The sequence below is a fragment of the Equus asinus genome, chromosome 1, assembly GCF_041296235.1.
Source record: "Equus asinus isolate D_3611 breed Donkey chromosome 1, EquAss-T2T_v2, whole genome shotgun sequence".
Taxonomy (NCBI): Eukaryota; Metazoa; Chordata; class Mammalia; order Perissodactyla; family Equidae; genus Equus; species Equus asinus.
In genome coordinates, this window is record NC_091790.1 from 131183063 (window position 1) to 131207323 (window position 24261).

General features: G+C 38.2%; 1 protein-coding gene across 4 annotated transcripts in view; it reads left to right on the plus strand.

The window, feature by feature from the left end:
- Window positions 1–4317: 4317 nt before the first annotated feature.
- DMTF1 (cyclin D binding myb like transcription factor 1) overlaps window positions 4318–24261 on the plus strand; it is a 45321-nt gene continuing 25377 nt past the window's right edge. Inside the window, exons 1-5 of one of the 4 annotated variants that reach the window (XM_014853366.3) lie at window positions 4318–4525; window positions 14760–14882; window positions 16007–16123; window positions 17964–18086; window positions 23237–23331. In XM_014853366.3, coding sequence (XP_014708852.1) covers window positions 16015–16123; window positions 17964–18086; window positions 23237–23331 — 327 coding nt within the window. In that variant the 5' untranslated portion in view covers window positions 4318–4525; window positions 14760–14882; window positions 16007–16014. Of the gene's footprint in view, window positions 4526–6704; window positions 6724–12219; window positions 12338–14759; window positions 14883–16006; window positions 16124–17963; window positions 18087–23236; window positions 23332–24261 lie in introns of those variants that run through there. The other 3 variants (XM_014853368.3, XM_014853367.3, XM_014853369.3) reach the window with 3 other exon arrangements.

The following is a 24261-nucleotide window of genomic DNA, read 5'->3' on the forward strand; positions in this document are numbered from 1 at the left end:
CACGTAGCAATATGCATTTAAGTTTACTCCATGTCTTTTCACGGCTTGATAGCTCATTTCTTTTTAGCATTGCATAATATTCCATTGTATTGATGTACCACAATTTACCCATTTACCTATTGAAGCACATCTTGCTGGCTTCCAAGTTTTGGCAATTATAAATAAGTTGCTATCAGTATCTGTGTGCAGATTTTTATGCGGACAGAAGTTTTCAACACATTTGGGTAAATATTAAGGAGCAATTACTAGATCATGTGGTAACAATATGTTTAGTTTTGTAAGAAACTGCCAAACTGTCTTTCAAAGTGGCTGTACAATTTCGCGTTCCCACTAGCAATGAATGAGAGTTCCTATAATTCTACATCCTCACCGGCACTTCGTGGTGTCAGTGTTTTGGACTTTAGCCATTCTAATAGATGTACAATGGTATCTCATTTTGTTTTACATTCTTTTTGTGAAATGAAACATTTATGAGTAAGAAAATTACTCCAAAGACTAGTAAGGCAATGTGGATTACTGATGAAAACTATGTACATTTGGCTTAAAATCTAAACAAATACTTATCTTTCTAAATCCATTTCAGTGTGTAGCTGGCTTTTTTCCCCCAGTTTTTTTTCTGATGAAGTAGTGTCACTTCTACCAAGTCTTTCAACTACATTTTGTATTCAAAGGAATCCAGAGTTGCACAGAACAATCAAAAAATGCTGAAATAACAGAGGAAAAAAATCACTAAGTATTATTAACCTCACTGGACCAATTTAGGATGTACATATTCACATTCTTGATAGACTTCATTTGACCTTTACAACTGATGCTGACTACATTCTCATCATGACAATATAGTGTGATTCTACAGAGTTGTTGGATGCAAGAACATCAGACAAGTCTAACTTTTAAACTTCTGTCATCTCAGTAGAGAAATAAAAGCAGAGTATAATAAATCTAGGTTCATAAACAAGTAAAATGAAGTCAGAATCATAAAAAGAGTTGTAACAGGGTTCAGACCTCCTAATCTTCAAATTTTCAAGGTTTAGAATTCTTTAATAACAAAAGCAAACAACATGTCCACTGAGGTCTCAAAAGCTTCTCACAGACTATTCTGGGGGCAGGGCCTGAGTACTGGCCTTCTCTAAAAGCTCCCCAGGTACAGGCACATTATGTTATTTTATCACCCTTTGTTTTACTGCACTTCACAGCTATTGCATTTTGAAAAAATTGAAAGTTTGTGGCAACCTGCAATAAGCAAGTCTATCAGTGCCATTTTTCCAACAGCATTTGCTTACTGCATGTCTCTGTGTCACATTTTGGTAATTCTCACAACATTTCAAACTTTTTCATTTTATTATAGTTGTTATGGTGATCTGCGATCAGGGATCTTTGATGTTACTATTGTTTGGGGATGGCATGAACCACATCCATATAAGACAGCAAACTTAATGGATAAATGTTGTGTGTGTTCCGACTGCTCCACCAAGATGTTCCCTCAGCTCTCTACCTCTTCCTCACAATCCCTATTCCCTGAGACACAAGAATATTGAAATTAGGCCAATTAATAACCATTGTAATGGGCTCTAAGTGTTTAAGTGAAAGGAAGAGTTACATTTCTCACTGTAAATCAAAAGTTAGAAATGATTAAGCTTAGTAAGGAAAGCATGTCAAAAGCAGAGAGAGGCCAAAAGCTCTCATGCCAGTTAGCAAAGTTGTGAATGCAAAGGAAAAGTGCCTGAAAGAAGTTAAAAGTGCTTCTCCAGTGAACACACAAATGATAAGAAAGTGAAACAGGGGCTGGCTTCATGGCCGAGTGGTTAAGTTCACGCGCTCTGCTGCGGCGGCCTGGGGTTCGGATCCTAGGCGCGGACATGGCACCGCTCGTCAGGCTATGTTGAGGCGGTGTCCCACATCCCACAACTAGAAGTACGTGCAACTAATGATATACAACTGTGTACAGGGGGGCTTTGGGGAGATGAAGCAGAAAAAAAACAAAAAGATTGGCAACAGTTGTTAGCCCAGGTGCCAATCTTTGAAAAAAAAAAGGGAAGATTGGCAACAGTTGTTAGCCCAGGTGCCAATCTTTAAAAAATAAAAAAGAAAAAGAAAGAAAGAAAGTGAAACAGCCTTATTGCTGATAGAGAGAAAGTTTCAGTGGTCTAAAACCAAACCAGCCACAACATTCCCTTAAGCCAAAGCCTAATCCAGAGCAAGGCGCTAACTCTCAATTCTATGAGGGCTGAGAGGTGAGGGAGCTGCAGAAGAAATGTTCAGAGAGGTTGATTCGTGAGGTTTAAGTAAAGAAGCTGTCTCCATAACACAAAAGTGCAAGGGGAGGCAGCAAGTGCTGACGTAGAAGCAGCAGCAAGTTCTCCAGATCTAGCTAAGATAATTAATGAAGGTAGCTACAGTAAGCAACAGATTTTCAATGTAGACACAACAGTCTTACATTAGAAGAAGATGCCATCTAGGACTTTCACAGCTAGAGAGGAGAAGTCTATGCCCGGTTTCAAAGCTTCAAAGGACAGGCTAACTCTCTTGTTAGAGGCCACTAGTGACTTGAAGTTGAAGCCAGTGCTCATTTACCATCCTTGAACATCCTAGGACCATTAAAAATTATGCTAAATCTACTCTGCCTGTGCACTACAAATACAACAACAAAGCCTGGAAGACAGCACATCTGTTTACAACATGGTTTACTAAATATTTTGAGCCCACAGTTGGGACTTACTGCTCACAAGAAAAGACTCCTTTCAAAATATTACTGCTCATTGACAATGCACCTACTCACCCAAGAGGTCTAATGGAGAGGTACAATGAGATTAATGTTGTTTTCATTACTACTACCTACTACCTGTGGTAGTGTGCCTACTACCACAACATCCATTCTGCAGCCCATGGATAACAGAGTAATTTTGACTTCCAAGTTTGATTTTTTAAGAAATACTTTTTGTAAGGCTGGAACTGCCATAGCTGGTGATTCTTCTGATAGATTTGGGCAAAGTAAATTGAAAACCTTCTGGAAAGGATTCATCATTCTAGATGCCATGCAGAACATTTGTGATTCAAGGGAAAAGGACAAAGTATCAACATTAACAGGAGTTTGGAAGAAGTTGATTTCATCCTTCTTGGACGACTTTGAGAGGTTCAAGACTTCAGGGGAGGAAGTAACTGCAGATGTAGCAGAAATAGCAAGAGAACTAGAATTAGAAGTGGAACCTGAAGATGTGACTGAACTGCCGCAAATCTCATGATAAAATTTTAATGGATGAGGAGTTGCTTCTTATGCAAGAGCAAAGTGGTTTCCTGACATGTAATCTACTCCTGGTGAACAGGGTGTGAAGACTTGAAATGACAACAAAAGGTTTAGAACACATTAGCCTAGTAGATAAAGCAGGGGCAGGGTTTGAGAGGACTGACTCCAATTTTGAAAGTTCTACTGCAGGCAAAATGTTATCAAACAACATCACATGCTACAGAGCATCATTTGTGAAAGGAAGAGTCAATTAATAAGACAAACTTCATTATCCTCTTAAGAAATTGCCACAGCCAACCCAACCTTCAGCAACCACCACCCTAACCAGTCAGCAGCCATCAATATGGAGGCAAGACCTCCACCAGAAAAAGATTATGATTACCTGAAGGCTCAAATGATGGGTAGCACATTTTTAAACAAACAAGTATTTTTTAATTAAGGTATGTACATTTTTTTAAGACATAACACTATTGCATACTTAGCCTACGACGGAGTGTAAACACAACTTTTATATGCAGTAGGAAACAAAAAAGTTTGTGACTAGCTTTATTACAGGGGTCTAGAACTCAACACGCAGTGTCTCTGAGGTATGCCTGTAACTGAAGAGCAGCCAGCATAGAAAAACAGTGCTATAAAACCAGCTGTGCATCACAGACTAGCATCTTCCTACACTCACAGAGGATACATTTCACCAAGAACTGCATCACACAGTTAACACCTCACTTAAAGCGCCTACGGCAAGGCTGACCAAGCGTCAAGGGCCAGACACACAATTCCAGGCTTTCTTCTGCACTTACTCCCGGTTTTCAAGCCGTTCCACACCCGGCGCCCTCCAATCCGAGTTCCGGGGAATTATGAAATTTGGCTCCCAAGGTCTAACTGTCCCTGGAACAAAGATCATAGTTGAACCAAACAAAAAAAGCCGCCTTTACAGCACCAGCAGCGGGACAGTCGGTACCGAGATAACAAGGAGAGGAGGACAACAGCGGACGACAACCACCACACACTCTGAGATTGAAGCTCGGGACCTTTCTTCGCGCTCCGACTTGGCCGGAAGTGACGCTACAGGAGGCGCACAGAGCCGCCCCAGAGGAAAGGAGGGTGGGAGGGGGAGCGTGCGGGGGCTGGGGGCGGGGCGCGGCCGTAGCTCCGTTTCCGGTGGCTTGTCGCGCTCGCTTACTCCAGCTGCAGCCGCTCTTGCCCGTGGCTGCTTCCTCCATCCTGGTATTTTTTGGAGCCTCCATCCTGGTTCTTCCAAAGTGCCCGGACCCAAAACAGGAAGTAAGTGCGATGGAACCTTCAGGTCCCAACCACCGCCAGGGCCGCTCCGCCCAGTGTAGCCTGTCCGGCCCCCTTGCCGCCTGCCTGCTCCCCACGGCCCGCGCTAGCTGCCGGCGCCCGGGCACCGCGGGCGGGGCCGGAGCTGGGCCTTCGCGACGCTGAAGCTGCCTAACCCCGCACGCTCAGCCCAGGGCCTCCCTCTTAGGGCCGGGCCTGCGGCGGTGGCTCCGGCTGCAAAGCAGGGTAGTGAGCGGTCGACGAGCCACAGCACCGATCCGGCGGGGGCGGAAAATGGCGGCGGCTTCGGAGGAGCTAAATGGCGCCAGGACCCCTGGGGGTGGGGTGGGCTGGGCGGTTTGGTAGAGAATTGGGCCGGGGAATGTGGAGAGTAAAGGAGCCTTACTCGATTTCTCGTGGTGGTCTTTTTCTAAAATTTATTTCGTTACCTTACCGGTTATTATGCGGTCTAGGATAGGAGAGGTGGGCTTGAGAGAGCTGGGGCGGGTCTCGGCGCCCCCTCCCTTTTTCTTTTACCTTGTTTGCGTTTCAGACTCTACTCCCTTCTTTCTGGGCTCCCTCTCGCTCGGCTATTCCTGGCCCAGGCCGAAGGAATCGGGGTTGTGGCCGAAGCCTGTCAGCCCGGGTCCCTTAAAAAGGAAGGACATGAGCTGAAGTGCGGATGAGAGCCCGCCCTAGCCGGACAGGGAACGATAGACTGCGTCGGTAAAATAGTAATTGTATTTTGCCGAGTTCGGAGGAAGTTTTAAAATTTTTAATCCTTCTTTATCCTTTAAAATAGACTTTGTTTTGAGAGTTTCTTCAGGGCAGTAGAGTGTTTTAACCCAATCTCTGGCTTAGATTTGAGAGGAGTGGCCAAGTGCCGGTCTATGCAGTTGAATGATACAGCATGTGTTTTTATAATGAAAAGTATTCGGTGTGGATAAGGAGGGGGCGAGTCTAAGTCAGCACTCCTCTCTTTCCACGATTGAATTTGAAAGTTCAATGTGTAAGGTTGCTTTCCTTGTAGCTTGATTCATCGTCTTGTACATCCTTTTTGACAAACGAGGCTGCTTCTTGGAACATCCGACAAATGCATGTTCTGTAGGATTACTTTCTAATATTCAGTGTTTTAAGCATAGATAATACCGTTTGGAAATTTTACTAATTATACTTCTGTTTTTAATTGGTGAAAGACGACCATTTAGAGCTTTTAAGCTTTAGTTTAACTAAGAAAGTGTTCCTCCATTGTGTTGAAAGTTTTACAAACAAAATCTATTTTTCTTTTTCAGTTAAGGATTTTTATATTTTTCCATGACTTTACTTTCTTTCTTTGAGCTGGTTTTAAATTCGGATTTCAAATAACTTTTTGAGTATTACTGTTGAAAATTATTTTTTAGTAATTTGAGTAATTTACCACCGCTCCACCATTTAAAGATTCTGTGGTGATAATACACCTAAAACTTAGCTTTTTACTATGATGATGTAGTAGTGGCAAGATGTCATTTATTAGGAGAATATTTAGAAATTTAGTTAAGAGGAAAAAATTAAAATTACTTTCCTTAACATTAAAAAAATTGCCAGGCCATCTTGAGTTAAATTTGGTGTGAGAATAAAGTTTTTTCCTTCATTCACAAGGGACAAAAAAATAGCTTAATTGTTTCTGAAAAAAACATTACTTGTTACAGTTATGAAGAAAAATACGTTTCATGTTTTTTTCTCAAAGATTGGTACACCTGAGCTAACATCTGTTGCCAATCCTTTTTTCTTCTTCTTCCCGAAGCCCCCCAGTACATAGTTGTATATTCTAGTTGTAGGTCCTTCTGGTTGTGCTATGTGGGACCCTGCCTCAGCATGGCCTGATGAGCAGTGCCCTGTCCAGGCCCAGGATCCGAACCCAAGAAACCCTGGGTGGCTGAAGCTGAGTGCAGGAACTTAACCATTCAGCCACAGGACTGGCCCCACATTTCACGTTTTGTGATGATTTTAACCCGTTATTTTAACTCCCATGTGCTAAGTGCTTATGTGTTCCACCAAAGAAGCTAATTTTTTTTTAAGTATTTTAGTTGTTAGACTCACCCCAAAATATGCTTTTTGGGACTGATCTAGAACCTGCATATCCTGCGTGAATCTCTTTGATTGCAGTTGACTAGATGGTGGAGCCAAAATGCTGTTGCCCTGTCTTCAACAGCAGTGAATCAGTAAGTACTGGGCATTGCATATTTATTTAGAACTTTAAGTCCCTCCTTTCAGCAGTTACGTGAGTATATGCTATATAAACATTTTTCTCTTAGTATTCAGGTTTTAGAAGTATTCTGAGGGGAGGAAGTCACAAAAGAGTTTTGGAGTTAGGATTTGAGCTTTGAAAGCAGAGCTTAACTGAGAAAATGGTTACTGGTAGACAATTAGAAGAAAGTAGGTGTCCTCTTTAGTCTGTTTTCTATTTTTTTAAGTTCTCTTCTTTTTACAGACTTTTTTTTAAGATGGGAAAAGGTTATCTCATTTTACCCCAAGGCAGTGGGAGAGATAAATGTATTATTTGTAAGGTTACTTAGATGTTACTAGTGTTGAAATAAAAACAGTAAAACTAGTCCTTACTGTCTCCACATAATGCTTATCTTTCTGCTCACTTCATTTATCTCTCCAATGTCTACAGACCCTAATTTTTATTAAAGTTGTAGTGGATTTTTGTGTCCTGAAAATAACATAGTTTTATTAAAGAATTGTTCTTGTCATGCTCCATTAAGTAAGTACATTGGCTTAAGTTAACACTTGTAAGGATGAAAAAGATAATGTAAAACAAGTGTCCCTAGGGATTTACAGCCTGGCACATAGATGTTAAAATATTGAGGAGGTTGGGAAGTGTTTTTGAAACTATTGAGGTCCTAGATCGTTTACATTAACCATGTATCTGTTGCAAAGACATCAAAACTTTAGCAATAAAGTTTAGGAAGAGTTCCGCTTTTTAAATATCACATATAGAGGCTGGCTATTTAACACTGAGACATTAACTTGCCTTCTCAAAACAGAATTTTTCTTTTTAATAGTTAATTTTCTGTGACTGCCATCATTTTTAGCACTTTTTTCCCCATATGAAAGGATTTCCTGACGCCGGCCTAGTGGCACAGTGTTAGGTTCATTAAGTTCAAACGTTCCACTTCAGCAGCCAGGGGTTCGCGGGTTCAGATCCTAGGTGCGGACATGGCCACCACTTGGCAAGCCATGCTGTGGCAGGCGCATATAAAGTGGAGGAAGATGGGCACGGATGTTAGTTCAGGGCCAGCCTTCCTCAGCAAAAAGAGGAGGATTGGCGGCAGATGTTACCTCAGGGCTAATCTTCCTCAAAAAAAATAAAAAAGGATTTCCTAGGAATTGATACACTTCTAAAAGCTTTGCAATTTCAGCTCCAAAGCTTTTTCTGAAATATGAAATGACTTGAGAAAGTGGTGAACCTACCGCTGTGTGTTAAATCTAAAATACAGTTATCAAATGATTGACATTTGTTTGCTTTCATAGGATTTTCCCCCTTTTTTCATGTTTTGTCTTTCCTTTTGTGAAGAGAATTCTTGTAATAGAAACCTATTTGCATTTTCTTTTTGCTTTCATTCCGTAAAGGTAAACAATAAATTTAAATAAAAGAAGGAATCTCTTTATCATATCTGCTTTTTCAAGTTTATGGAAAGATGTCCCATTTCATGACTGAATACCAGAAAGTAGTAGTTAGGGAAAAGCGCACTGGAGAACCCTTTATGAATGATTAGGTTTTTTTATTTGTTTGAGTTTTTTTGGTTTTTTGTTTTGTTTTTTACACATTTTCCCTTTTTAAGCTGTCATTTTGGTTATGTATACTGTTGTCAGACCATTCATCCAAGGACCAGGTTGTCAAAACTAATCTTTACTTACCATCAGGTGTTACGTAGCAAAAGACAGGCTCATTAGGTTTATTTACTGCTCATGTGTATTTTAGTATCTGTTGAGGAAGTACTCTTTAAAATCAAGTTCAGTGTAAATCAGAGGACTATAGTGATAATTTGATGTATTCCCTTTAAAGAGCTTCAGGTGGTACCTTGCATTAAGTGCTCAATTTTGAATAGATAAAATCTTAAAATATAGCCAAATATACATTATAAGCTTTTAAATTATGCACTTGGTGAAAAATAATATTTTTGCTTTTTAATGAGCAATATGAATTTATTGCCAAACCAGGTATGAAGTGCTACGCCTAGAAGTGATACATACTACCAAGTAATTCCTTTGACTCTAATAATGACATTGTTTTCAGTAGTTCATGGTTGAAATCAACATCTTAAGCAATTAAAGCCTATTATAATAAACATCTTTATTGATCTTTTATGGTGCAGTATATTCATGTTTTACCACCTTGAAACCAAGCTGGAAGGAACATTAATTAGGTACCTTAATTCAATATGCTTTATGTTCATTTATAGCTGCACTCCTCAAACTTCTTCAGAGTATAGGGAAGAGCAGATCCCCAGGGGCCTGGGACCATAGTCCAAAGCATTCAATCTCAAGTGCGAAGTGTTCTTATTCCTATCTTGAATAAAATCAGTGTCCAAGATGTTATTCTGTGGCTTTGTCTGTTTTCTGACATGCCTCTGTATACCTGTGTTCAGGATGTAGAAATTCTCTTCTACTTTCTATTTAGCAAAGAGTTTCTTTCAAATTAAAAATCTCTTAAAACGCATCTTTCAAATTATTTTTTTTTCAAATTCTTTAGTGTACATTAATAAGCAAATGCACTTAGAAGCATTTCCTAAGGCACTAATTATATGCAGTGATAGGTATCGTCTTTATAATGGCAAGATCTCAAAAACAAAAATGTTTAGTAATAGGTTAATGGTTAGATAAATTTAGACCCTATCTACCCAGTAAAAATGCCATAGAAAAATAAGTAGCAATATTAGAAAATGCTAATAAAGTGCAAAAAAAAGTATTATAAAAGATGTAACAGTATGATCTCAATGTTGTAAACACAAGAAGATGTGTTGATACATGGATAAAAGACTGGAAAGATTACAAAAGTTACAGAGGAATATGAATGATTTTCTTATTTCATGGGGGTCAGGAAAAAGACATGAAAACTAAATGTGTCTTTAGTGTGTATTAGTTGAGTTATGCTAGAAACTTTGCCTCTCAGCTAGTGTTTCTCAATCTTTAATCCAGTAAAATTCTGGTGCTATGTGTTCTGTAGCTTGCTTGATTTCCCCTTATAAAAGTATATTATAATACTGAATGTTTTCATACCATGTAGTCTCTTCCCATCATTCACTGTCCTATCAATCAGAACAATTATGTAGACTCAGTTGATGGAAATGGCAGTCTAAAATAATCCATTGCGGGGCTGGCCCCGTGGCCGAGTGGTTAAGTTCGCACGCTCCGCTGCATGCGGCCCAGTGTTTCGTCGGTTCGAATCCTGGGTGCGGACATGGCACTGCTCGTCAGACCACGCTGAGGCAGCGTCCCACATGCCACAACTGGAGGAACCCACAACGAGGAATGCACAACTATGTACCGGGGGGCTTTGGGGAGAAAAAGGAAAAAATAAAATCTTTAAAAAAAAAAAAAAAAAGAGTTTAAAAAAAAAAATAATAATCCATTGCATAAAAATTTAACATCAGTATTGGAATGGAGTAGGATAAAGGACTCATTTCTTTAATTAAAAACTGTGTTAAGTAACAGATCCAAGAGTTGTTTTTGTTCTACGTTAAATAGGGTCATCTTGTTCATTGGGATCTATAAATGAAAACAAATATATTTCCCATTTAAATATAAGTACTCCATTATGAGTGTTTTGTACCACATTTCAGGCTTCTTAATTTTATTAGGGTATTGTTAACTTTACCAAATGATGGGAACATGCAAAAATGCCATTTTACCAGTTAAAGTTCACTATTAGAATTTATTTTTTTCCTCCCTTGTCTTCTCATTTCTAGTTAATGTGAAAACAGTACGTATGGTATAAATATCACAGAGAAACAAGGAAAGATCTAAATGGACCAATGGTGTGTATTTATTTGCCCCAAAGAGGACCAAATACTTGATAGTAGAATTGGAGATGATCTGATATATTTCCCTGATAAACCAAATGGGGAATGCATCCAAAAGTTAAGCACAGTTTCTTGTATAATGAATTAGAATACAAGACAGTAAAATACTAAACTTTGTACCTTACTATCAAAAGTTGATTTATTCACCGCTTTCTCAGTCACTCTAATAGTCATATGAGAATACAGTCATGTACCACGTAACATTTCATTCCAAGGATGGACCATGTATACAATGGTAGTCCCATAAAATTAGAAACATAGAGCCTATGTGTGTTTGTATAAGTACACTCTATGGTGTTTGCACAGACAGAATACCTAACAATGCATTTCTCAGGACATAGCCCTGTCAAGTGATGCATGACTGTACAGATGTGCTCTTCTGAATAGCAGCTGTCCTGACCCTGCTGTGGCTAGCTGGTATCCTCTCACTCTGCCTTGAAAGCTAAACCTCGTAAAAGACCTGTTGTTTGTATTTATTGTCTTCCTCACTTCCAGTTCTCTGTTCCAGTGGGGCTTCTGCCCCCTCTACTCCCCTGAAACTACTTTCGTTAAGGTCACCAATGTTCTCCATGTTGCCACATCAGATAGTCACTTCTCCATCAGCTTGTCCTCTCAGCAGTATTGAACACTGTTGACTACTTAAAAAACACTCATGTGTCTGTTAGTTCACACCTCTTAGTTTTCCTCCTCTATCATTAGCTGTTCTTCTCAATCTCCTTTGCTTGTCTATGTATTGCTTGACTTCCAACCAGTACGGAGTGTTCCAAAACTGGAATCTAGGCTGTCTTCTCTAACCTCTCTAGATGATCTTAAACACAATTTGCATGCTATTAACTCAGTTTTATAGGTCTAATCCTTGCCTGTTGAATTCCAGCTGTCAACTTGACATCTTCATTTGCATGCCTTATTTATTTATTTTTTTTTTAAGGAAGATTAGCCCTGAGCTAACTACTGCCAGTCCTCCTCTTTTTGCTGAGGAAGGCTGGCCCTGAGCTAACATCTGTGCCCATCTTCCTCTACTCTTTATACGTGGGATGCCTACCACAGCATGGCGTGCCAAGCGGTGCCATGTCCGCACCCGGGATCCAAACCGGTGAACCGTGGGCCGCTGAGAAGTGGAACATGCGAACTTAACTGCTGTGCCACCAGGCCGGCCCCTGCGTGCCTTATTATTAATTATTGATATTAATAGTAATATTTAATATACATTTTAGTTCCTCACAACTCAATCAGCTGTTCAAGACGAAAGTGTAGGAATTTTCTTAAGATAGCTGCCTTTCTCTTAATCTCCATCATCTCTTGATTCAGCAAATCTGTCAACATTCCTCCAAAGTATATCCACTTGTCCAGCTTCCTTTCTTTTAGTTCTGCCGCCCATTCCAAATGACAGTCATCTCTTGGACAACAGCTTGTCTTCATAACTTACTGCCTTATCGGTTCTCCATAGTGCAGTCTAAGTAATCTTTTAAAAATGTAAATTATATTCCCATAACTTAAAACCCTCCAAGGATTTGTAAGGCCTCATGAGATCTGCCCCTGTCTTTATCTCCAACCTTAAATTCAGCTGCTCTCCCTCTTGCTTGAAAGCCTCTGCAGTGCTGGCTGCTTTTTTTTCTTCCAACAGGTGAAATCAGGTCCTATATCTTAGGGACTTTGCTGTTATTAATCAGTTGGCTGGTTTGCAGGCACATATTTGCAGTGGTGTCTCTTCATGGTGCTGTTGAGGCAATGTAAAGTAGCCATTAAGGTAAAGTTCAGTGTTTGTCATATAATACTATTTCTGTAAAAAGACTGTATGTGGCAGGAAGGGATATATTGACTTATATGTGCATAAAATAACTGGAAGGAGGCATGAAAAATTGATACTGTTTCTCCAGGGAGGAAGACTGGGTGACTGGGGAATTGGAGTGGGAAGTAGGCTTCACTGTATACTAACCACCTTTACCTTTTGAATTTTGAACCATGTAAATATGTTACCTATTAAAAGTAAAAATAAAGCCAGGTGAGTTTCTTAAATACTGATAAGTATACTGCCATGTAGCTTTAACTATGGGTGTGGGAGAAACCCCAGGAGAGTGAGTGGAGAGCATATCTCTCAGGGTAAAAAAAGTGACCACTGTATCCTTAGGGCCTAGAGAGTGCCTGGCACATAGTAGGTCTGTGGTGTATGTTTGTTGATTGAACACATGTGCTTGTTGATTTGCAAAGCAGTGTAGAACCACTTAGTAATCTGTAACGAGTTACCGAACTTTAAAACATGAACCAGATTCCTGATTTAAAGCTAGTGCACTGCGTGGGATCACCTCTAACCAATACAGGTTTCAAGAATGAAATTCTTTCATCTAGCTATTTCAGACTCCTTTTTCCTTGTACCTTACCGTATCTTACCATATCTTTTCAAATCCGCCTTTATTTTTTCTTTTTCCCAGCGTTTTAGATTGAGTCCTGAGACGACATTCATTAAAATGCTAAACCAGTACCATTTTGCACTTATCAAATGAGCAGTTGGCTGTTTTTTACTTTGTGGTTCCTTTTTAAACAAAAATACTGGCAAGGTTACCAGGAGTAGAGTTTACACCTCAATGGTTGGGATATAAATTTATACAACCTTTCTGGAAAAAGTACAGGGTGACTTAACAGTTCATTTTGTCATATTTGATCTAGTAATTTTCACGAGTATTGTTTAAGGAAATAGAGTCTGTAAATGTTTCAGTATGTTTTAAGGAAATGAAAAATCGGGAACAGCATAAATATCCAGTGACGGGTTGTTAAATGATGTCATGTTTTTTATGTAGTGTAAGTTTTAAATGATACAGAAAACTTCAGATAAATACCTAACTTGGTTTTCTTCACACTTTTCAATATAAATGAACTCTGAAAAGCAGGATATAAAATTGCTTATGGGGGCCGGCCCAGTGGCGCAGCAGTTAAGTTCACACATTCTGCTTCTCGGCAGCCCAGGGTTCGCCGATTTGGATCCCAGGTGCGGACATGGCACCTCTTGGCAAAAGCCATGCTATGGTAGGCATCCCACGTATAAAGTAGAGGAAGATGGGCATGGACATTAACTCAGGGCCAGTCTTCCTCAGCAAAAAGAGGAGGATTGGCAGTAGTTAGCTCAGGGCTAATCTTCCTCAAAAAAAAAAAAAAATTGCTTATGCACTGTAGTCTCACACATGTACACACACACCCCCCCAAAGATAGTGAACCCTGATTTGTGTAAGTTTATCAATGATTTTAACTTTTTTTTTAAACGTTTCATTTCTCTTTCTTCTGCAGTCAGTAGATATTACTTACAAACCAGCTTTTTAAAAATTTAATGGATTCAGAAATGAGAACAACATGAAATCTAATAGAAGATTAGAGGTGCAGGATCTGTACCTTTTTTACTGCAGACTTATTTATGTATAGCAATTCTCAAAACCACCCTGGAGAGGAGTTCTAATTAGAATACTGCAAAAATGGGAATTTTAATCCTTAGTTTTTGCTGAAACATCCCCTTGAACCTCAAATCCTACTGTACGTTTTAAGTTTTGGTTGACCTTTTGGGATGAATATGAGAAGCCTATTGAAAGAAACCTTTAAAAATCAGCCATTTCAGGTTTTGTAAGTTTCACATTGCACAAAAGCTTGCTTGTAATTTACCTTTTCTGGCCTGATTGTTTAGGATTTTTTTCAACATGTTCCCAGGCAGGGTTGTTCACAGATATTATATAATTTTTAATGCTGTAAGATGAAATATATATATAAAGAGAGATGTTGATTATTATAAAGAAACAATACGTTTACTGGTAGTTACTATTTATGGTACTTCATTAGTTGATGTACACCCTGGATACTGTTATGTGTACCGAGGTCTACAGATCATAGAACCACTAACATAGTTCAAACTATGTTTTCCAAGAACGTTTGCCTGATGAGGGACATCTTGGGGTGAGAAACTGCGTATAAGCTAAGTAGGTAGAGGATCTTGTCATTTCTACCCTTCGTTGAGTAATGCTTTTAGATGCTTATTTCCAAAAGGTATACTTAAAGAATTCTGGTTTTGTCATTCCTCTTCTAATTGAGACATCACAGAACCTTGAGGCTAGAGTGACATCAGCATACTGCTAGCACACGAGTTTTTGTTCTTATTAAGCCTTATTGTGTAATGCTATAATTTTTTTCAGAGTGTTGCAGGGGTAGGAACATGGGAGAAAAACAATCTGGATAACATGAAAGTGATGCTGGTAGCTAAGGGAAGGCGACTTGATTCTGTGGGAAGGGCTGTAGCTGATCCATCTGTCTTCTAGGTAAGCCTGCCTTTGTTCCAAAGACCTCACCTCATGATTGACAAATTTTAGCTGTAACTAGATCATGATTTCCATTTATCTTTAATTTGGAAGTGATATCTTTACCATTGTAAAGTGAGTTGTGTCCTTTTAGAACAGTAATTTGGATAGTGAAACTTTAATGAATCACTGGATCTTCACCATGTAAATCTTAATAGATCTTAAGTTTTTCTGCAAAAGGAAAATGCATTTGTGTAAATGGTAAATATATGAGCAGACTATTGAGTGATTAATTTAGTACACACCAAGGCTTATGTCTTCTGTATTGTTTAGTTGCTAAAAAGTAGTATGGGCAAGACCAAAATTGAGTATTGAGGCAAGAACTTCATTGAACTTTATAAGGTAAGCTTGAAGACTTCAACCAGGCCAGTGATTATAATTCAATACATTTCTCCCTGTCAACATAAGATATTGTATTCTAAGACTCTGCTCATTCAGTCTGAACAAGAGGAGACTAATATATGTGTAAAATAGCAGGTAAAGGCACTTTAAACAAAAATAGTTCTCTATTTCAAAAGAAGCCCTAGCTCCATATCTATTAGAAAAGCAATTTGGCAAATGATGGGTATATGCACTTGTTTCATGTTGTGAAAAAACAGGAAGAAGGTGTTTTTCAGAAAATAATATAGCTATTTTTCAGGTAATAGTAGAGCCTCAATACTTGTAAAAAGTATTTTTGGAGAAGTAATTCTTAAAAGTTTTGATGAATCTTCTAAAAAATCCTAAATTGAACACATCACAAAGCTGCCAATGAAAAACAAATTGTAGTGAGAGTTTTGCTGATATGACAGACAACTTAGAACAGGTTCTCTTTCATTGGATGTGGTAAAAACTTTTTAAAAAGTAAGTGCTGTAGTTTTTAGTCATAGCAGTCAGATTCTTGCAGATTTTTACATCCGATTCTAAATAATGGGTATAAACTTTTGAAATCTGACCTGTCCATTGCAATTTTACATAAAGCACACTGTAGGCAGATAGAAATTGTAGGGGTTTTGGGGGAGGAAAGTAGGAGAAGTTGGGGGCTACTTTATGTTTATATTTGGAAATAATTTTTAAATCTTAATCTGAAATCTGTTCTTGTACAGATTTGAGTATGAGCACAGTTGAAGAGGATTCTGACACAGTAACACTAGAAACTGTGAACTCTGTGACTTTGACTCGGGACACAGACGGGAACCTCATTCTTCATTGCCCTCAGAATGGTAGGAGAACTTGCTGACAAGTAATTGTGCGTCTTTTTGGATTTGTGGGTTTCATGTCACCTTTGATCCCTATTATCCAGACAGACAGTTTAGAACAGTAGAAAAGGAACTTATCTCTTTGTGTAATGAATTGATATTAATTTATACTTTTATTTATTTTTTAACGTATATACTTTTGTGTATTTTTAAATTTACCATAAATTTCAACCTTTATGAATCTCACAGTTATTTTATACGTAGAATATGTTGAACCTGCGAAGATGATGATGGATTAACTATAATACACTTCCTCTTTGATACCATTTGGTGCCAGCAGTATATGTAGTACATTAGAAAATGTAGTAGTAGTCCTGCCAATGTGAATAAATGAACGTTTTTGTGGTAGAACCTATGTTAGAGAATTTTGCATGATTATTTGAATAAGACTTAATGTGATCATCTAATGAATTAAGAATCAACAGCCTTGAGGCTTGTGATTTTGTTGTTTCTTCTCTACCTATTCCTTGTTTGTATTATTTATTTTACTTTCAAATTCATCTTTGCTCATCCTAGGTTCTGTCTTCTGTTTTCACTTAGTACTTAATCCCTGGGTTATTTCATTCAAACTTGTGGTTTTAACTACTACCTACCTATTAAAATGATTTAAACTTCTGTCTTTATTCTGAATTCTCTGTGTTTCTCATAGGCACCTTAAATTTCACATGTCCCAAACTGAATTATTTCACAAAATTGCCAAACCTAGTTCTCTTTTTTCCTTTTTCAGTCAGTTTCATTACTTGGTGTCCCAGTCATAAATGTGGATAGGAATGAATCTTTCTCTGATCTTCCACATTCATTCCATCATGAAAACTTATTGATAGTGTGATGTTTCTTGAATCCATTCCTTCTCTGTCTCAAGTCCCCCTTTCTTAGTTCATATTCTCATTTCTCACCTGGGTAGCTCTAATAGCCTTTTAACCAGTCTCCCACCTCTAATTCATCTTTCAAACTGCCAATAATATCAGTCGTGATACTCAGTAGTGTAAAAAGGTTTTTTTAAAGCTTACTGTGGTTTTTAGAATATAATTCAGGTTCTTTAATTTGGCACATGGCCTCTTAGCATCTCAGCTTTCCTTCTAGCCTCACTTCCTGCCACATCTCATATGTATGTGTTCCAGCAGTTCACAACTATTTTTATTTTCCTAACATACCTTAAGCTGTTCATACCTCAGTGTCACTGCACATATTTCTCCTACTGCCAGTAGTAGTCATTTTCCCCTGGCTTCTGTTTCTCTTTCAAATTCAAAACACCTTCTCTAGGAAACCTTCCTTCACCTGCAGTCTAAATTAAATGGCTCTCTTCTCTGGTCCTGTAACAGCCTCTTCATTCTACCCATAGCTTTTATTACACTATTTTGAAATTGTTGGTTTAGTCATCTCTTCCACTACACAGTGAGCTCCTTGGCAGAATGTCTGTTATTGTTGTCCTGTTCCCAGCACTTAGCACATAGTAGGCATTCAGTAAATATTTGTGAGTGAATTAAATAACCAGTCCTTGTCTTTACATGTGAAATATTGAAAAGCTAGGTGGTTGACAGGACAAAAGTGTGTTGTTTAAAACGCATCACCTTTGTTCATAGTTCCTTGTCATCAGAATAGGAGGTGAGGTACTGCACAAGGAAGAGAGAAGGCAATGTCCTTTTGAGTCCTACTTGCACAGCTGGGTTTAGCTAACTGAACAAATCAGTAAGAAAATTCTTTCACAGTCGTTACTTGTTGACGATTTTGTTTTTTCCTCATTAGTTTGAAGATTTTGAGATTCTTTTGTTTGTTTTTGTTTTGTTTTGTGTTGTTTCATTAGAAGCTGATGAAATAGACTCAGAAGATAGTACTGAACCTCCGCATAAAAGGCTTTGTCTGTCTTCTGAGGATGATCAGAGTATTGATGATTCTACTCCTTGCATATCAGTTGTTGCACTTCCACGTAAGTCACTATGTATTAAGCATATAGAGTTCCCTTTCGAAATCAAACTTCAGCCTGCGAGAGAGTGAATTGGCATTTCAAGATAGACTTAGATCCGTTATTTTTCTCATTTAGTCAAAAAACCTGTTTTTAACTAACACTTAATGAGTACTTATTTATGTGCCTGGTATAGCTCTAAATGGTTTATATATATATTATCTAATTTAATCTTCTCAACCTTTTTTTATTATTGACCCCCCCAAGGAGCCTTTTTAGGCATATTTTTCCTTATAATGCTCTCCCCCATGAAATTTTAATAACACAGATATACTGTGTGGTTTTTTAACATATACTGTATGTATACCCTTGCTTTGTTAATAAAAAGACTAAGATTTTTTTAACCTTCCCTCCAAGAATCATTGAGAAAGCATGCTCTAGAGTAGGTATTATCATCATCCCTATTTTACAAATGAGGGAACTTAGGGCACAGAGAGGTGTAACTTGTCTAAGGTTATACCGAGGCATTCTGGTTCTTGTAGTTCATACTCTTAACCCTGATGCTCTACTCCGTCTTCATATGGTATATAGCTAAATGGATGTTACATAGAAGCCTGATTAGTTTATCTCACTAAGAAAAAAAAAAGCTCTTAACATGCTTTATATTCCAACATCATTTAGAGTAGCCTGGATTCTAAAGCGGTATAGTATTTTAGGTGGAATACTGTTGGCAAGACTACAACACACTGACTGTAATGTTAGATTATATTTCTGATTTTCTTAACAAAGAAAATGGAATCTGGGCCAGCCTGATGGTGCAGCGCTTCAGTGCACATGTACCGCTTCGGCGGCCCAGGGTTCACCAGTTCGGATCCCAGGTGAGGACATGGCACCACCTGGCAAGCCATGCTGTGGTAAGCGTCCCACATATAAAGTAGAGGAAGATGGGCACGGATGTTAGCTCAGGGCTAATCTTCCTCAAAAAAATTAAATAAGTAAATAAATAGAATATGGAATCTTATTGAACTGTGGTGGCCACACAAAGGTGGATTAGGTGTCTTAGTCCATGGCAATGTGGTTGGGGCACAAGGCTGTTGGTGGCACTCTGCACAAATGAGAGTCTTGCTGTATCGGAGAACTTTTATTTTGCACTCACCATCAACCAAAATCGCATCTTCATCCAGTGGAAAAAAACTAAGACTAGATTTTTATCGTGGAAAATCATGTCTTCACCAAGTTAGATACGTACTCTTATTTAGAGTTAATTGCTTATTAAATTGAAAAAAAAACATTTTATATCAGTTTACTATGAGACTTGATTGAAAGACATTGTTAATGTTAGAATTGCTAATATTGCTTCCATTTGTGGCGTATACAAACGTAACGTATTTCTAATTAAATGATCTTTCCTCCTAATGATGATTCATATGATTTTTAAAACTCTTTCCTAATTTCACTATCGTTATGTTGTGATTCAATTTTAAAACTTGGTTGGCCTATCTGTATAGATGCAATCCTATGTGGGCATTTTCAAGCTGGATTTTTTTTAATTCAGATATAATTGATATGTAACATAATATTAGTTTCAGGTGTACAACATAATGATTTGGTATATGTCTGTATTGCAAAATGATCACCACAAGAAATCTAGTTAACTTCCATCACCACACGCAGTTAAATTTTTTTTCTTGTGATGAGAACTTTTAAGATGTACTCTTAACCATCTGCAGTACAGTATTGTTAACTATAGTCACCATGCTGTACAGTACATCCACAAGACTTATGTATTTTATTAAGCCAGAATTTTTGAGTGATTATTTTGATATAAATTATAGCTGGTTAGTTCGTTTGGTTAAAAGTAGAGTGCCTTGATCATGATCATAGCTTCAAACTACACTTAATATTTTGTTGTGTTTTATGTTGTTAGCCTGAATCCCTCACACCCTCATTCACTTAACTGGTTAAGATAATTTGGATGTGTTGACATAAAAGCACATGAAAGCTACTTGATGTTGGGTCATAGTATCATTGTGTATGGAGGGCATTCTGGAGCCTAATATTTATAATAAGACTGAATTTATGAAAAGCAGGCTTGAAGTATTTACATGTTCCCTGGATTAAAAAAAAAACATATATTGATAAAGTTAACTTAGGAAAGTTTTAAAAAGCATTTTAAAAAGTCACATAAATTCATGAAGTCCTGTATCCATCACCATCATCTGGGACTGTTTGAATGGGCAAGTCATTATTTGCTGGACTTCGTAGAGGTGAATATTAGTTTTTAAAGATGTAACTTTAATTTTAATATTCAGGTTTTCTTTACAAAGTTTACCAGTTTCTTTATAAAACTGGTAAAATTTGTCTGAGCCTTAACAGTCCTCTTAACTCTGATGTTAATCAGTCTAGATTCCTTACTGACCACTTGATTTTGCAGTCATCTACCACATTTACTCTGTTCCCTATTCGTAGTTATATATCTTGGTGATTATTCATTTAAATTATTATTGCAATATCTTAGCCTCTTATTCCTTTTGTTCTCCACACTGCCTCATTTATCACTCTCATTGCCACTGTTGCTATTCCCTATTAACTGTAGTCCATTTGTGATCTACTTCAGACTTTGTTTTCCTACCAATACTTCCTATCTTTTCAGCTGATTTGCTCTAAAACTCTTTAACTCCGGCAGTCCTTTTCCCCAATGGACCCGTTGATCTTATCATTTTTTCATTGTTCCTTCTCCACTTGTATGCTTTGTTTCCTCCTTACCCAGTTTCATGGTTAATCATGATAATCAGTGTCTTGCATTTACCCTCAACTCCTTTTTTCCTCCCCTCACCTCATTGTTCTTGGTGAAACCACAACCCAGGTTAAATCTATCTGCCTATTTATGTCTACACCAGTACAGCAAATTGAAGGGGATCAGAGAAAAACAGCACAAGCCAGTTTACTGGTCTCACTTTCAGTTCACGATCATCAACTTGAAGTGGGCTCCTAATGTTGCCTTCTAGTCACACCATGCTTCTCTAGTCGTCTTTTTCTCGCTCCGAGATGACTGTTTCATACATCCTGAAACCTCTAACACTTCCTCCACCTTTTTTATCCTCAACTGGTAATCTTACTTCCTACTGTACTGAGAAAATTGAAGTAGCCAGAAAATAATTTCTATAAGTTTACACGACCATAAATACACACCCACATGTATCTATGTCCATATATTCTATCTTTTCTCCTACCCAAAGACGTCCCTTCTAGTAAATCCCATGGGATTCACTAGATCCCATCCCTTTTGCCTACTCAGAGACATTATTGCAGCAATTCTTTCCTTTCTCTTCTGAATCATCATTCTGATTCTCTACTGAATCATTCCTCACAGCATTACAAACATACTGTAATTTCTTCTTTAAATAAAAGTCCTGTCGGCCTGCTTTTGGCTCCATCCAATTTCTCTCCTTCCCTTTAGAGCAGAATACCCTGAAAGAACTTCCTATACTGCTTCTCTTTCTTCTTCTAACAGTCTTCCCTAAACCTCTCCAGTCAGGCTTTTACCTCTCTCACCTCACCAAACTCTTCTTCCCAGGTCTCTCCAGAGGCCTTGCTGGTGAATCCAAGGGTGATTTTTTTTCAGTCTTTGTCTTACTTGATCTGTCCACGGTTTTTGACAGTATTTATCACTCCCTTCTCTCTGAAAGATTTTGTCATTTGGCTTCCAGGGAACATATTCCTCTAGTTTTCTTCTACCTTTCTGTCCATTCCTTCTCAGTCTCTTATGCCAACTTGTCTACGTCTCCTCACCTCTGAATGTGGAGTGCCCCAGTGCTCAATGCTTAGATTGCCTCTGTTTTCTGTTTTTCACTCACTCCCTAGAATTTATGGTTTTAAATTCTGTCCCTGGTGATGACTCCCAGATTTATTCCACTCCAGTCTTCTCTTAACTCTAGATGTTTAGTAGATATCTCAAATTAATATGTTAAAACTGAACTCCTGAAACTTCCTAGTCCTTTTTTTTTAAATTTTTCCTTTTTCTCCCAAAGGCCCCCAGTACATAGTTGTGTATTTTTAGTTGTGGGTCCTTCTAGTCGTGGCATGCAGGATGCTGCCTCAGTGTGGCCTGATGAGCGGTGCCATGTCCATGCCCAGGATTCGAACCGGTGAAACCCTGGGCCACCACAGCAGAGCTTGTGAACCTAACCACTCGGCCATGGAGCTGGCCCCTAAATTCTCAAATTTGCTTCTTCTGCAGTCTTCCCAATCTCATTAATGGCAGGGCACATTCTTCCAGTAGCTCAGATAAAAAAACTATAATAGCATACTTGACTTTCAGTTTATTTCATGTTCGGTTTATCTGCAAATCCTATTGGCTCTACCATCAAAATATATCCACAATTTGAGCTACTTCTCACCCTTGCTTGCCTTTACTCTAGTCTAAGCCACTCACCTCTCTTATCCAGATTATTGAATTGGCTTCTTAACTGATTTCACGCCATTCCATATTGCCCTTCAGGCTATTTTCCCCATAGGAGCCAGAGTGATCCTGTTAAAATAAAAGATTATATCACTCCTCTACTCTAAAATTTTTTCAGTGGCTTGCTTTCTAAGAGTTAAAGCCAAAGTCTTTAGAAGCCCCCACCCAATATCTTACTGTTCTCGTTCAGTCTGCTCTGGCCACACTATCCTATGGACAGTGCAGGTGTGCCTCCATCTCAGAGCCTTGCACTTTGCTTTCCTTCTGAATGAAGTACTCTTCCTCAACATACCTGCATGACTAGCTCCCTTCATCACTTTGTTCCAAGTCTTAGTTACTTTTCCTGGCTTCCTATCTAAAATTTCAAACACTCTCTCCCACTTGCAACAAATTCCCTTTCCTGGTTTATTTTTCTCCTTAGTACTTTTCACCATCTAGCGTATTATCATGTTCATTTTGTGTCTTCTCCAGTAGAAAATAAGCCCTATGAAGGGACGACTTTCATTCCTTTTGCTCACTGCTGTCTTCCTATCACCCAGAGCAATATCTAGTATGTATTAGGTGCACAATGAATATTTATTAAGCAAATATAGATATAGATATATAGATGTATTGGCAAGGAATGACGTCATGTATTTTTTCCATAGATATTGTTTTAATAATTAGAACCTGCCATTATTATTCTGGAGTTGAACTGTTCTTTTTCTTGAAGTTTCAGAAAATGATCAGAGCTTTGAGGTGACCATGACCGCAACCACAGAGGTGGCAGATGACGAGATTGCTGAGGGAACTGTGACACAGATCCAGGTATAGTAAGTCTTTTTACTGGCTGCAAGAGGATTATCCTTTACACTTACCTTAGGTAATAAAATGATGAGAATATATTGTGTCTGACAAAGTAGCAACCACAGAATTGGGGTAAGACTTACTATTTCATTTGGGTTTCCAGTCCCCACATATATGAGTCTCAGAATTGTAAGCAAAGATAGAATTTTAAATTCATTCCCTGTAGTCTGGTTCACATCTTTTGAAACAGGTGATGCGCGTGCATTCTTTATCTACATGGAATGATCTCACTAGAGCTGTTAAATAACTTGAAATTTTATCTTACTACTTCTGTAAGGTATTGATTGGGATATAAAGCTTTTTAAGATAAATTTTACCCAGCAGTTATCTGTAATGACTCATTTAGAAAGGCTACGTGTGTTCTCTGTTCTAATGTAAATGGAAACTAGTCATTTCAAATAGATTTTAATTATAATAGTTGTAGTCGTGGTAGTTCCTTTTGGTGCCTGCAGGACTAGATACATTTTACCATATGTTAAGAGGTTGGATAATAATCAGCCTTACTGTTCTTCTCTTATGTGAACTTGCTTAATTGTCTCCTCTAAGTTATTTCTGCCAAAAGTATTCAGAATTCTTTGCTCTCTCAAATAGCCTAAAGCTAAAATCTTTGGTACATATAAATTTTTCTCTGGCTGGTTGTGCCTTTCTTTTTAGTAGATTGTTCTTTTGTTTTATCTCTTCACTTAGTAAAATATTTTGGAAGTAATTAGTAGAGACATTGTACCATGACTTTTCTTCTGTGAAGCATCACAGTGACCCTTTTTCAGTTAAGAATTGTCATAGTTACAAGTTGATATGTAACATCAAGGACTAAGGATATCCTAGGTAGGTGCACTGTGAGTCTTTTGCAATAGGGAACTTCAGAGTGATTCCAGAATGACAGGATTTCCA